The 15135-nt window shown below is 37.1% G+C and overlaps 1 protein-coding gene across 1 annotated transcript in view; it reads left to right on the top strand.

The window, feature by feature from the left end:
- Positions 1-15135, top strand: part of WDR64 (WD repeat domain 64) — a gene marked incomplete at its 5' end in the record, with an annotated part of 157581 nt that overhangs the window by 30147 nt on the left and 112299 nt on the right. Inside the window, 2 exons of the mRNA XM_017847770.1 lie at positions 1311-1525; positions 6170-6304. Coding sequence (XP_017703259.1) covers positions 1311-1525; positions 6170-6304 — 350 coding nt within the window. The remainder of the gene's footprint in view (positions 1-1310; positions 1526-6169; positions 6305-15135) is intronic.

Genomic DNA, 15135 nt, shown 5'->3' with positions numbered 1-15135 from the left:
TGCTCTTGGATTCTTGGTCATGAAATCCTTGCCTAAGCCAATGTCTAGAAAGGTTTTTCCAATGTTATCTTCTAGAATTTTTATAGTTTCCGGTCTTAGATTTAAGTCCTTGATCCATCTTGAGTTGATTTTTGTATAAGATGAGGGATGAGGATCCAGTTTCATTCTCCTACGTGTGACTTGCCAATTATCCCAGCACCATTTGTTGAATAGGGTGTCCTTTTCCCACTTAATGTTTTTGTTTGCTTTGTTGAAGATAAGTTGGCTATAAGTATTTGGGTTTATTTCTGGGTTCTCTATTCTGTTCCATTGGTCTATGTGCCTATTTTTATACCAGCACCATGCTATTTTGTTGACTATGGCCTTATAGTATAGTTTGAAAAGAGATAGTGTGATGCCTCCAGATTTGTTCTTTTTGCTTAGTTTTGCTTTGGCTATGCAGGCTCTTTTTTGGCTCCATATGAATTTTAGGAATTTTTTTTCTAGTTTGGTGAAGAATGATTTCACTCTCCTGCTAGATTCCTTCCTCTTAACCTCCTCTAATCTTCCTCTCAACCAATTCAGGTCCCAGATCAAATGTCACTTTCTTTGGCCATGGGACCTGTTGTGGCCTTTTCAGTCACTGTGTATCAGAGCACTGTGATTTGTTTCCTTAAATGCACTTCGACCAGAATGGTAGCTCCACAAAGTCAGAAACTGTCCTGTTCACCATTGCACAGTCGTGCTGCAGTAGTTCTTGTCACACAGAAGGAAATATATAGATAAATGTTTGTTGACTGAACAAATGTATAGAGACTGAATCACGGAAGAGCAATAGCTGTATAGCTTAGTGGCCCCATTCAATAGTACAAAATCAGCTTGACACATGCTAAATATTTCTGAATAAACTTGGATGGTAGGATAATTTTTCTTCTGGTGACTCCTTGGGACTTTGATATTTGATTTTCCTGTTTGCCACCCAGTTTTATGTCAATAGTCTGGTAACACCTGAATCTTGTTATGCTTACTTTAATATTTTCTTATAAATCCAAAAAAGGGTCATTTACAGTCACGCCTCAGAAAAATCTCATTACTTATTGGCCCGGGGTAGGCACTCTACTCCTTTCTCCACAAAATACCTAAAATAACAGCGAGTGTTCTAAAACTTTTATTTGGTTAACTGTTCTTTTTCCCTCTCTCAAATTATCTTATACGATAGGAGTATCTACAATAAAAAACATTGGAAAGTGAAATTTTTGTCAAATAATAGGGGAGATATTTATTGAATAGAGCAAAGTAACAATTCATTAAAGTCATTTTTCTGTTTCTAGGAAAATTATTTTGTCATCAAGCCAATGGATCACTGCCTCCTGTGTGTGTGTGTGGTGCCTTTGCCTGACCATCTCTGCCAAGATGACATCCTCCTGGGGGATGATGGGGGTTTTGTGAACAGATTCACAGTCAACAGTGATGACTTTGGAATAAAGCAGGCAAGATCCAAAAGAAAATTACAAAATCAGGCCTTAGACTCAAAGAACTTTAAAAGGTAAGGGTATCATATGGCTAATTTAATTATTTTAATAATTATAGTCTTTTGTAAGTAAGCTTTATGGTGAAAAGTGAAAAATGAGATTTAAATTGTAGAAAATAAGAAATTAAGAAAAATTAAAGTAATATGAAAAATTAATTATAGTCATTGTTCATATATACACACACACACATGCACACACACACAGTGAAATGCTTCTGGCCCCAAGAAACTTTCAGTGTAATAGCTCCTAATTTAAGTGCTATTGACAACTAAAACTTACAGGTACTTGAGTAGATTGAAAAGTTAAATGAAAAAATTAAATCATGAAAAAAACTATAAAAATATATGTGACTAGTTACTAGCACTTGAATATGGGAAACATTCTAAATATAAAAGCAATGGATATGGAATTCAAATAAAAAGTGTCATAGGTTTGACTATATACAAAATAAAACCTCTGGACATCAAAAGATAGTATTTTAAAAGCAAACTGGAATAAACATTTGTGACAAATATGACAGACAACGGGTTGATATTTGTATTGGGTCGTAGAGTTCAATGAAAAGATATAATCCTCCAAGAGAAAAATGAGCAAAGGTCATGAACATGTAACTCACAAATGTGTGCACAGTACAAATGGTCAATAAACATTTCAAAGTGATCATCAGAAAAAAATGCTAACAATAGTTATCCCCAACTGATAATTATTGTCTTCCTTATAACGGCAATGTCTTTAAACTTTTTGAGAAAGGTGCATATTACTTTTATTAGCTGAAAAACCTAAATTTTATGTTAAATGGTCTTCCTTATTTATCAAAGAAGTGCAACTTAAAATCAGATATAAGTTTTCACTTATAAAATCAGAAATGATGAAAAACGGGGAAGATGCTGTGACCCGGGTGTTCTCACACTGTTGCTGGTAAAAGTATGAATTGGATCCACCTTTCCAGAAAGAATCTGGGAAGCTGCATCAAGTGCCTTCATAACCATTTATACACTGGGACCTAGTATCCGTATCNCGGGGTACAGCTCCCACCCTTCCCCTTCCCTTTTCTTCCCTCCCCTCCCCTCCCCTCCCCTTCCCTTTTTTTCCCTCCCCTCCCCTCTCCTCTCTTTCCTTTCCCTTTTTGATGGAGTCTCACTCTGTGGCCCAGGCTGGAGTGCAGTGGCGCAGTCTCAGCTCACTGCAACCTCTGCCTCCCGGGTTCAAGCGATTCTCCTGCCTCAGCCTCCTGAGTAACTGATTACAGGTACATGCCACCACGCCCGGCTAATTTTTGTATTTTTAGTAGTAACGAGGTTTCACCATATTGGTCAGGCTGGTCTCAAACTCCTGACCTCGTGATCTGCCCGCCTCGGCCTCCCAAAGTGCTGGGATTACAGGCTTGAGCCACCCACAGCATTATTTCTGATGGTAAATTATCTAGTGTCCAACAAAAGGGGAATGATTAATTTAGATGATTAATCATTTACATAAATAATTCAGATATATAAATATATAATAAAAACATAAATGATATATATTTATATATAAAATACATTTTTTGTCTGACACCTAAAATACATTCAGATTTCAAGGATGTTCAGCAAATCATAGTATAACCATATGTCATGTACCCATTTAATTGTTTTGAAAAATATTTAATAGTATGAAAAGGGTTTATGACATAATGTCAAGTAAAAATGATTTATCTTTCAACATATGAATTTGGGGGATAAAAAAATTTTAATTTAATTAATTTTTATGTATATATGAATCCAGTCTTATAAATGTATATATGGGTGTGTATTTCTACTTAGAAAAATATTGAGTATAAACAGTCACTTCTCAAAAGAAGACATTTATGCAGCCAACAGACACATGAAAAAATGCTCATCATCACTCGCCATCAGAGAAATGCAAATCAAAATCACAGTGAGATACCATCTCACACCAGTTAGAATGGCAATCATTAAAAAGTCAGGAAACAACAGGTGCTGGAGACGATGTGGAGAAATAGAAACACTTTTACACTCTTGGTGGGACTGTAAACTAGTTCAACCATTGTGGAAAACAGTGTGGCGATTCCTCAAGGATCTAGAACTAGAAATACCATTTGACCCAGCCATCCCATTACTGGGTATATTTCCAAAGGATTATAAATCATGTTGCTATAAAGACACATGCACACGTATGTTTATTGCAGCACTATTCACAATAGCAAAGACTTGGAATCAACCCAAATGTCTATCAATGACAGACTGGATTAAGAAAATGTGGCACATATATACCATGGAATACTATGCAGCCATAAAAAAGGATGAGTTAGTGTCCTTTGTAGGGACATGGATGCAGCTGGAAACCATCATTCTCAGCAAACCATTGCAAGAACAGAAAACCAAACACCGCATGTTCTCACTCATAGGTGGGAATTGAACAATGAGATCACTTGGACACAGGAAGGGGAACATCAGACACTGGGGCCTATTGTGGGGTGGGGGGAAGGGAGGAGGGATAGCATTAGGAGATATACCAAATGTAAATGACAAGTTAATGGGTGCAGCACACCAACATGGCACATGTATACATATGTAAGAAACCTGCACGTAGTGCACATGTACCCTAGAACATAAAGTATAATTTTAAAAAATAAATTAATTAATGAAAAAAAAGAAAAATATTGAGTATAAATATCCAAAAGTTTAATAAATGATTTCTATAGGACTTCAAAGAGGTGATTTTAAAAACTTTATTTGCTTTCTAAATTTTGTACAATGAATATTTTTTCTTTATAAAGACATTAAAAAATGGATTATACTTTGTTATGTAACCAATACTTATCCCAGAGTTAGAATATGCAATTAAAAGCTCATTACAACTGATACTCCATGGAATTAAGACTAATCCCATTGCTGGAACCCTAAGAATGATACAATAAAATTAACTGGCTCCATTTTCCATCCTTCACATATAAGCAGTATTACTTAGTCCCAACAGAGAATTAGACCTGATGGAGGGCTTCCCCAATATGTGACGTGCTGCTCTATATACTATTAAGCATTTCATTCTAGTTATGCTAGGTTCTTAGAATAGATGCTGAGACACGAATCTGCTTTTTATTAATATGTGTGCCACCTGTCAGAAAATTCCATGGCTCGTTTTTCAATCCCTGTTTTCATTAGATAGACATGTAAAAAATGAGGTTTAGAAATCTGAGGAAGTTAAGGAATCTGGGTACAGTTAAAGGAATGTTAATTCACGTTAGTTCTTGTGGTTATTATATTTATGCAGATGATTTAATCATGCAGATGATTCAAATCATTCAAGACTGTGGTGTATATATAGGCTGAGTGTTGCCACATTTTCTTACACCAAGAGACCTTCAAACCTCACCAGAATGAAAAGTATTAAGGCCAAAGAGATAATTAAATCCTGGTGCTGTCATGCAAGTTTTCCTGCGGCTGAATCCATAGGATTCATTCTTGTTGCATGTGGGGGTAGTAAACACTGATATGCAAACCACTATACAAATTGAAGAAAGAAGTAGCCAGCATCCAGAGTTCAAACATATCTGGCGTGAGAACAGAAAGCTCCCTCTCCACTCGGTTTAGTGTCATACTGCAGAACGTTCATGCCTTGAGCTATAAACATTTCTATTCCTCAACTAGAATTTAAGCAACTTGGTGACAATGCTTTTTACCTTAATCATCTTTGTGTCCTTAGTACCTGGGATGCAATAGGTGTTCAATAAATTTGAATGAGGAGACAAGCCATTAAATAAGGGTAAATATAACACCAGGAAGACAAGAATTTTGTGGCAGAGGTTTTGTCTGTAACCTTAAGCCTCACATTCAAATGTTTTGTAAACTGATGGCCAACACTCTGACAAGGAATATGATCACTATCCCCCACTCAGCTTCACCAGTGAACTGAGATTATACATTTCCCAGTACTTCAGTTTGAAAAGTATTAATGCAAAACATAAATACATTTTCAAATGAATTGACTCAAATACGATATAAAAGAAAATGAAGCATACTGCTCCATTTGGATGATTAGAAATTCTCTAGTAAAATAAAATTAATAGTGCCATTATTGAATTGGGATTCTTCTAGATTATTCTTTTAATTCTGAATTCACAGCTCACATTTTGATGAGTCTTTTAAAGTTACTTTTCCATTTTAAGTATGCTTGATTATAAATAAACAGTTAAAAGTGGGCCGGGTGCAATGGCTCACGCCTGTAATCCCAGTACTTTGGGAGGCTGAGGCAGGCAGATCACCTGAGGTCAGGAGTTTGAGACTAGCCTAGCTAACATCATGAAATCCTGTCTCTACTAAAAATACAAATTTAGCCAGGCATGGTGGTGCACACCTGTAATCCCAGCTACTTGGGAGGCTGAGGCAAGAGAATTGCTTGAACCCAGGAGGTAGAGGTTGCAGTGAGCTGAGATCACACCACTGCACACTCCAGCCTGGGTGAGAGAGCAAGACTCCGTCTCTAAATAAAGAAATAAATAAAAATAAAAGGTGTTATAATGCATTGGGCTGTATTCTACATTCGGGTTTAGCACAATTCAGTTACAATTCAGTTAAAGTCAAATAAATTGCTGAATAGAAACTTACATTATACGTTTGTGTGTCTAACATAAATCTCCCCTGCCTTTTCTTAATCCCCAGTGTTAAAAGGAAGCTACATAATGACTGGGTTATGAAAATTAGATATATTTCAGCCCTAAATTGTTTTGGATCCTGCTCCTTAGACAGTAATCATTCATTAGTTTTGGAATCCTTGAAGAGACTCGAGGATAATTTGTAAGTACAGCAATTTATATACACGAACAGTCTGTGAATTTCAAACTTTTTACAATGATAAAACCATGACAGCTTTGGAACTTTCAAACTGGCTTTAAGAATATTGCCTTATTTCCAATCTGGTTAAATATGTGTTAGTAACTAGAAAACAGTTATTGTATCTTAATTTGGGGTTTTAAAATTGCATTGAGATGTATGCTACAACACAAATAAATATCAAAAACATTAAGCTGAATAACAGAAGCCAGACAAAAAGACTGCATATTGTATGATTCCATTTATATGTAATATCCAAAAAAGGGGCACATTTATAGAGACAGAAAGTACATCAGTGGTTGCCTAGGACTGGTGGTAGAAGCAGGGATCCCAAATGGGCACAAAGGGACTTTCTGGGATGATGAAAATGTTCTAAACTTCTTGTGGCGACTGTTGATTGTTACACAATTCTCTAAATTTACTAAAAATTATTGAGTTGTACACTTACAATGGGTGAATTTTATGATACGCAAATGTTATGGTACCTACTGGGGTATTACTTACCCTAATAAAGATGTCTCAGAAAAGTGCATTGAGACTCCTGGCTGCCTTCCAGTCTGGCATGTAAAGAGCTTGGAAGTTGCCATTCCATCCTAACAAGTAAAAATGTAACAAACTAAAAAAATGAATGATTTTTCTTAGATCCATCAGAGAAGTAAGGTCACAAGGCAGCTTTGTTGCCCCCATATTGGAGAGATAGAGGGGCAAACGCTGAGAATCACAACTTACTGCAGCAGAAATTCACAGGCAGGAACCCCTTGAGTAGCCAGTATAGGGCAGAAAAACCTCAACTATAATGGACAAATGCTCAGCATGGACAATTTTAGAGTTAAAAATTCCAGGGGTGCCCAGTCATAGGGGCCCCTGTGCTTTTGTGAGTTTTACTTCCAGGAGTTCAACAGATTCTTAAAGTATCAGTGAAGAATCCACTCTTGCTTCTGGCAGAGGGGAAAGAAAAGGAACCATTTGAAAATGTGCCAGAACATGTTGCTCTTTCCAAGGCCTGCCCTCAAGAGAAACTATGTTATCAGAGTCTAAGCTATTGGAACTTTGTCTGGGAATAACAAACAGACAGAAGGAAAATATCCACTCTAACTTCTGGTCACACCTAAGAGGGAGGGTGAGGAAGACTGAGAAGTACCTGTGAAATTCACAATCCAGACACACAGGCTCATCAAAAGAATGAGACTTCCTCACAGGATTCACCTTCCCCCACAGCTTACCAACATGTTACTAATGGTCTATTTACAGCAGTTCCCTTTACCCAGTAAATCATGTCCAGCTATCAAGAAAAAAATTACAAGGCATACTAAAAGACACAAAACAGACTGTCAGAGTGATCAAAAAAAACAAGACCCAACTATATGCTGTCTATGAGAAACACACTTTAAATGTAAAGCCACATATAGGCTAAAAATAGAAAGATACAGAAAGATATACCATACTAAAACTTATCAAAGGAAAGCAGAAGAAGCTATGCTAGTTTTATATAGAACAGATATCAGTGCAAGGAAAATTACCAGGGATAAAGAAAGGCATTACATAATGATAAAGGGGTCAATTCTTAAAGATGCCCTAACAATCCTTAATGTGTATGCACCTAACAACACAACATCAAAATTAATGAGGCAAAAACTAAAACTGCAAGAGACAGAGCAAGCTTCAGAATCAGATTCAGACATGGCAGGGAAGTTGGAATTATCGGAATGGGAATGTAAAACAATTATAATCAGCAGGCTAAGGGCTCAGATAAAGCAGGCAGCATACAAGAACAGACAGGCATTATAAACAGAGAGATGAAAATTCTAAAAGAATAAAAAATTCTAATCAAAAACACTGATAGAAATGAGTAATGCCTTTGATGGACTCATTAGTACACTGGACATAGCTGAGGAAATAATTTATAAAAGATTCAAAAACAGAAAGCAAAGAGGAAAAAAACGAAAACAAACAAACAAACAAACCGTAGGCTATCCAAAAAACTGTGGACAACTGTGAAAAGTGTAACGTGTGTGTGATGAGAACACCAGCAGGAGAAAGGGAGAAAGGAAGAAAAGGAACATTTGAAGTAATGACTAAGAATGTCCACAAATTAAAATGAGACACCAAACCCCAGATCCAGCAATATCAGAAAACACCAAGAAGGATAAATGCCAAAAAATAACTATACCTAGGCATATCATATTCAAACAGCAGAAAAGTAAACATAAAGAAAAAAACTGGCTGGGCGCAGTGGTTCACACCTGTAATCCCAGGTCTTTGGGAGGACAAGGCGGGTGAATCACAAGGTCAGGAGTCAGAGAGCAGCCTGACCAAAATGGTAAAACCCCATCTCTACTAAAAATACAAAAATTAGCCAGGCATGGTGGCGCGCACCTGTAACCCCAGCTACTCAGGAGGCTGAGGCAGGAGGCGAAGGTTGTAGTGAGCTGAGATCGCACCACTGCACTCCAGCCTGGGCGACAGAGACTGTCTCAAAAAAAAAACAAACAAAAAAACAAAACTTGAAACAAGCCAGAAGGGGAAAAACAAACAAACAACTTGTCGTAGAAAAGCAAAGATAAGAATTACTTGTGATTTTTCCTCAGAAGTCATAAGCAAGAAGGGCAGAGTGAAATATTTAAAGTGTTAGAAGACCTACCAGCCTAGAATTCTGTATACTGTGAAATTATCCTTTAAAACTGAAGGAGAAATAAAACTTTCTCAGACAAACAGAAATTGAGGAAATATGCTGTCAGTAGACCTGCCTCTCAAGAAAGGTTAAAAGAAGTTCTTCAGAGAGGAAGAAAAGCCGTAAGTCAGAAACTTACACCTATATAAAGAAAAGAACAGCATCAGAGGAAGAAAAGTAAAGGTAAAATAAAATTGTTATTTTTGTTATTCTTAACTTTTCTAACAGATAATTTGTTCAAATAATAATGACAACAATGTATTCCATTATATGCACAATATACACATGTATAAACATACATGTATGTATATATGGTATATTTGCTATGTGTAAGCAAAATAAATGACAGCAACAATACAAATAATGGAAGGAATTAGGGTTTTTGTTTATTTTAATATACTTGTCCTGCCTGGGCAGTGCAGTGTTACTTGAAAGTGAACTTGGATTAGCTGTAAATGTATATTGCAAATGATAGGTCAACCACGAAAAATTGTTTTTAAAAATGTGTAACTGATATTCTAAGAAAACAGAGAAAATGAAATCATGTAACTTGTTTATTTTAAAATACAAAAGGCAAAAAAAGAGTAAAAGACAAAAATAGAAACAAAGAAAAGGAGCAATTAATAGAAAACAGTTACAAACATAGTAGATGTTAATCCAACTATGTCAATAATTACTTTAAAAGTCAATGGTCTAAATAGACTAGTTAAGAGCAGAGACTGTCAGAGTGGTCACAAAACAAGACCCAACTCTATGTTGTCTATAAGAAACCCACTTTAAATATAATGACACATATAGATTTAAAGTACAGAGATAGGGTAAGATATACCATGCTAACACTTATCAAAAGAAAACAGGAGGCCGGGCGCGGTGGCTCATCACCTGTAATCCCAGCACTTTGGGAGGCCGAGACGGGCGGATCACGAGGTCAGGAGATGGAGACCATCCTGGCTAACACAGTGAAACCCCGTCTCTACTAAAAAATACAAAAAACCTAGCCGGGCGAGGTGGCGGGCGCCTGTAGTCCCAGCTACTCAGGAGGCTGAGGCAGGAGAACGGCGTAAACCCAGGAGGCGGAGCTTGCAGTGAGCTGAGATCCAGCCAGTGCACTCCAGTATGGGTGACACAGCGAGACGCTGTCTCAAAAAAAAAAAAAAAAACAGGAGTTACTATGCTAATTTTAGACAGAACAGACATCGGTGCAAGGAAAGTTATCAGGGATAAAGAGGGACATTATATAAAGACAAAGGACCCAATTCTTCAAGAAGCCATAACAATCCTTAATGTGTATGCCACCTAACAACAAAGCATCAAAATTAATGAGACAAAAACTTATAAAACTGCAAGGAGAAATACATAAATCCACGATGTAGTTAGAGACTCCAATACCCCTCTATCAGACCCAGCAAGGAGAAAATCAGTTAAGGACAGTTGAACTCAGCAGCACTATCAGTCAACTGGATATAACTAACATCTGTAGGCTACTTTATCCAAAAGCAGCAGAATACACATTATTCTCAAGCTCATATAAAATATTCTCCAGGATAGATCACATTCTTGGCCATAAAACACACCTTAACAAATGTAAGAGAATAGAAATCACACAATATATGTTCTCAGACCACAAAGAAATTAAACTAGAAATCAGTAACAGAAAGATAACTGGAAAATCCCAGTAGGTGTGAAGATTAAACAACACACTTCTAAGTAACAAGTGGGTCAAGGAGGAAACTTCAAGAGAAATTAAAACTTGTTTTACAGTCTTTTTCAGAGGATGGAAACAGAGGTAATACTTTCTATTTTATTAGTTATTATTATTACCGTTTAGGGACAGGGCCTCACTCTGTTGCCCAGGCTGGAGCGTGATCATGTGATCATAGCTCTCTGCAGCCTTGAATTCCTAGGCTCAAGTGACCCTAGAGACAAAAACTGATAACTGATAAACTGCCCTAGTTTCCCAACTAGCCAGTATTGTAGCCACATGTCACCATGCTCAGCTAAATGAGATCTTACCATGTTATGCATGCTGGTCTCAAACTCCTGGCTTCAAGAGATCCTTTCACCTCAGCCTCCAAGGTATGAAATTACAGGACGGAGCCACCATGCCTGGCCTATTATTATTATTATTATTTTAGAGATAGAGCCTTGCTATGTTGCCCAGGCTGGTGTCAAACTCCTGACTTCAAGTGATCTTCCCACCTCAGCCTTCTGAGTAGCTGGGACTATAGGAATGAGCCACCATGCTCAGCCTAACTCACACTATGAGTCCAACGTCACCCCAATACCAAAATCAGACAAAGTCATTACAAGAAATAACTACAGACCAATATCTCTCATTGACATAAATGCAAAAATCATTAGTGAAATGTTAGTAAATCAAATCCAATAGGGTGTAAAAAGAATTATGCACCATGACTGATATGAACTAAATGTTTGTGGACCCCTCAAATTTATATTTCCTACCCCTCGAAAATTATGGTAGAAGAGGTGAGGCCCTTGGGAGACAATTTAGGTCATGAAGGTAGATCTTTCAGAAATAGAATTAATGCCTTTGTAAAAGAGACCCCAAAGAGTTCTCTAGTTCTCTTTCTGCCATGTGAGGCTACCATAAGGAAACAGTCATTTGCAATGTAAAAGATAGCCCTTGACAGACCCTGACCATGTTGGCACCTTAGTCTCAAGTCTTCAGAACTGAGAAAAAAAAGTTTATTGTTTAAGCCACATAGTCTATGATACTTTGTTACAGCAGCATGAACTGACTAAAACTATGACCAAGTGGGATTTATTCCAAGAATGTGAAGCTGGATCAACATTCAAAAATCAATTAATCTAATTCATCGCATAAACAAGCTAAAGAAGTAAAATCACATACTCATATCAATAGATGCAGACACAGCATTTGACAAAATCCAATGACACTTATATAAAAAGACTTAGCAAAGTAGGAATAGAGGGAACATCATCAACTTGTAAAAACATCTACAAAAAACCTCCAATTAACATCATCTACAGTACTGGACAAACAGTTTTCCCACTAAGATCAGGTATAGCATGTTTGCGCAATACAAGGTTATTGTATAAAAGTCAGTGACTTTCCTATATCCTAACAATTAACAAGTGGCATTTTAAATTAAAAACATAGGCCAGGCACAGTGGCTCATGCCTGTAATCCCAGCACTTTGGAAGGCCAAGGTGGGCAGATCACCTGTGGTCAGGAGTTCAAGACTAGCCTGGCCAACATGGTGAAACCCTATCTCTACAAAAAGACAGAAATTAGCCAGGCATGATGGCAGGTGCCTGTGATCCCAGCTACTTGGAAGGCTGAGGCAAGAGAATTGCTTGAACCCAGGAGGCAGAAGTTGCCTTAAGCCGAGATCGCACCATTGTATTCCAGCCTGGGCAACAGACCAAGACTCCATCTCAAAAAAAAAAAAAAAAAAAAAAAAAAAAAAAAAAAAAAAAAAAAAAAAAAGAAGAAGAAGAAGAAGAAAACAAAACAGAAACACAATGCCATCTGCATTAGCATTTGAGAATGAAATACTTAGGTATAAAATCTAACAAAATATGCAAGATCCATATGAGGACAACCACAAAACTCCAATTAAAGAAATCAAGGAATTAAATGAAGAGACACTCCATGTTTATGAATAGGAAGACTCAATATTGTCAACATACCAGTTTTTCCCAACTTGAGATACAGATTTAATGCTATCGCACCCAAAATTCAGCACGTTATTTTGTGAATCTTGACAAGTTCATTTTAACATTTATGTGGAAAAGCAAAAGGTCTCGAGTATTCAACACAACAATGAAGAGGAAGAAAAAAATCACAGGACTGACAAGCCAAGACATAAAGCTATAGTAATAAAGACAGTGCAGTACTGTAAAACAATGGAAAAAATAGATCAATAAAGCAGAAATAGACCCACATAAATATAGTCAACCGCTCTTTGACAAAGGAGCAAAGGGAATACAATGGAGCAAGATATTCTTTTTAACAAATGGTTCTGGAACAAAGAAAGTACTTCATTAAAATGGAAACCTTCTGCTCTGCAAAAACACTGCCAAGAGAATGAGAAGACACGACACAGACTGGAAGAAAGTATTTGCAAGAGACATATCTAATAAAGGACTGTTATCCAAAATATCCAAAAAATTATTTCAACTTAATAATAAGTAAACAAACCACCACCCAATTGAAAAATAGACAAAAGATCTGAATAAATACTAAGATACACAGATGGGAAATAAGCGTAAGAAAGGATGCTAACCACTTTAAGGCATGAAGGAAATGTAAATTAAAATAAGATACCAGTACATACAAATTAGAGTTGTCAAAATCCAGAACACTAACCGCACCAAATGCTGGTGGGGTGTGGAGCAAAAGGGACTCTCATTCATTGCTGATGGGAATGCAAAATGGTGCAGCGACTTTAGAATTCCGCTTGACAGTTTCTTTTTTTTTTTTTTTTTTTTTTTTTTTTTTTATTTTTTTTTTTTTTTTTTTTTTGTTTTTGGAAACGAGTCTCTGCGTACTCGTCCGCTATCGCCCAGGCTGGAGTTGCCAGGTGGCCGGATTCAGCTCACTGAAGCTCCGCCTCCGGGTTCCCGCCCATTCTCACTGCCTCAGCCTCCCGATAGCTGGGACTACAGCGCCCGCACCTCGCCCGGTCTAGTTTTTTTTATTTTTGAGTAGAGACGGGGTTTCACTGAGTTAGCCAGGATGGTCCTGATCTCCTGACCTCCTGATCCACCCGTCTCGGCCTCCCAAAGTGCTGGGATTACAGGCTTGAGCCACCGCGCCCGGCCCCGCTTGCCAGTTTCTTAAGAAAAGGAAACATACCCTTACCACATGATCCAGCAGTCATACTATTTGGTATTTACCCATAGAAGTTGAAAACTTATATTCACACAAAAATCTGTACATGGATGTTCATAGCAGCTTTATTCTTCGTTGCCAAAACTTGGAGGCAACAAAGAAATCTTCAGTAGCTAAATGGATAAACCGACTCTGGTAATCCAGATGATGGAATGTTAGTCAGTGCTAAAAGGAAATGAGCTTTCAAGCCATAAAAAGACATGGAAGACCCTTAAATGCATATTCTTAAGTTAAAGAAGCCAAGGTGAAAAGGCGACATACCGTGTGATTCCAACTATATGACATTCTGGAAAATGTAAAACTGTGGAGATAATAAAAAGATCAGTGGTTTCCTGGGCTTTGAGGGGAGGGAGGGAGCATAGCGATTTTTAGGGCACTGAAACTACTTTGTATGATACTGTAATGGGGGATAATGTCATTTCCCATTTATCAAAACCTATGGAGTGTACAACACCAATTGTGAACCCTCATGTAAACTATGGACTTTGGTTTATAATCATGTGTCCTTTATTATAACCAATGTACTACTGTTGTGTGGGACTGTGCATGTGTGGGGACAGGAAGTATACGGGAAATTTCTGTGCCTTCCCCTCAGTTCTGCTGTGAATCTAAAACTGTTCTGAAAAATAAAATCTATTTTAAAAATGTGCTGAGCTACAAACAAGAATCTGACTTGTTGCAACAACAACAGTCACATTATTCAGATTTGGCTTTAAGAATGAGCATAAACCTATCTAAAAAACAATTGGTTAAAACATACAACCCTTCTCTGGTGATTTGGTTCCATTCTTAAAAATTTATTTTCAAAACCCTAATAATTTTTTCTAAATTTCAGCTTTTTAATCTAAAAAATGGGTGAGTCAAAATGAGATTGATTGTTAGCTACAGAACCTGGTTTCCTTCCCCACCTCTACACTTAGAGTACAACTAAAAGTAGTACTAGGAAAAAATGGTGAGTAGCCTGTCCCCCTAACAAAATACGTGAGTCCTTTAGGTGCTCTTGAACTGTTTAAATGAAATTCACACACACAAAAAAGAGACACAAAAAAATAGCCTCTGCATATATAGAGCTAGAATTCCTTTAAATTCTGAGGTTTTTAATTTAAGCAATGAAATAACAGAATTAGAAATTTAATGGAAGAACAGACTATCACATCTCTAAGATGTGATTTTTTTTCTAAGATGTGATTTTCTTGAAAGTTGTAGACTTCATGAAAGATACTTTTTTTTCACTCATTTAGAAAG

The sequence above is a fragment of the Rhinopithecus bieti genome, unplaced genomic scaffold (genome assembly GCF_001698545.2).
Source record: "Rhinopithecus bieti isolate Rb0 unplaced genomic scaffold, ASM169854v2 scaffold_28016, whole genome shotgun sequence".
In the NCBI taxonomy this organism is placed as follows: Eukaryota; Metazoa; Chordata; class Mammalia; order Primates; family Cercopithecidae; genus Rhinopithecus; species Rhinopithecus bieti.
The sequence above is the reverse complement of the archived record's forward strand: the minus strand, read 5'-3'. Positions and strand labels throughout refer to the sequence as shown.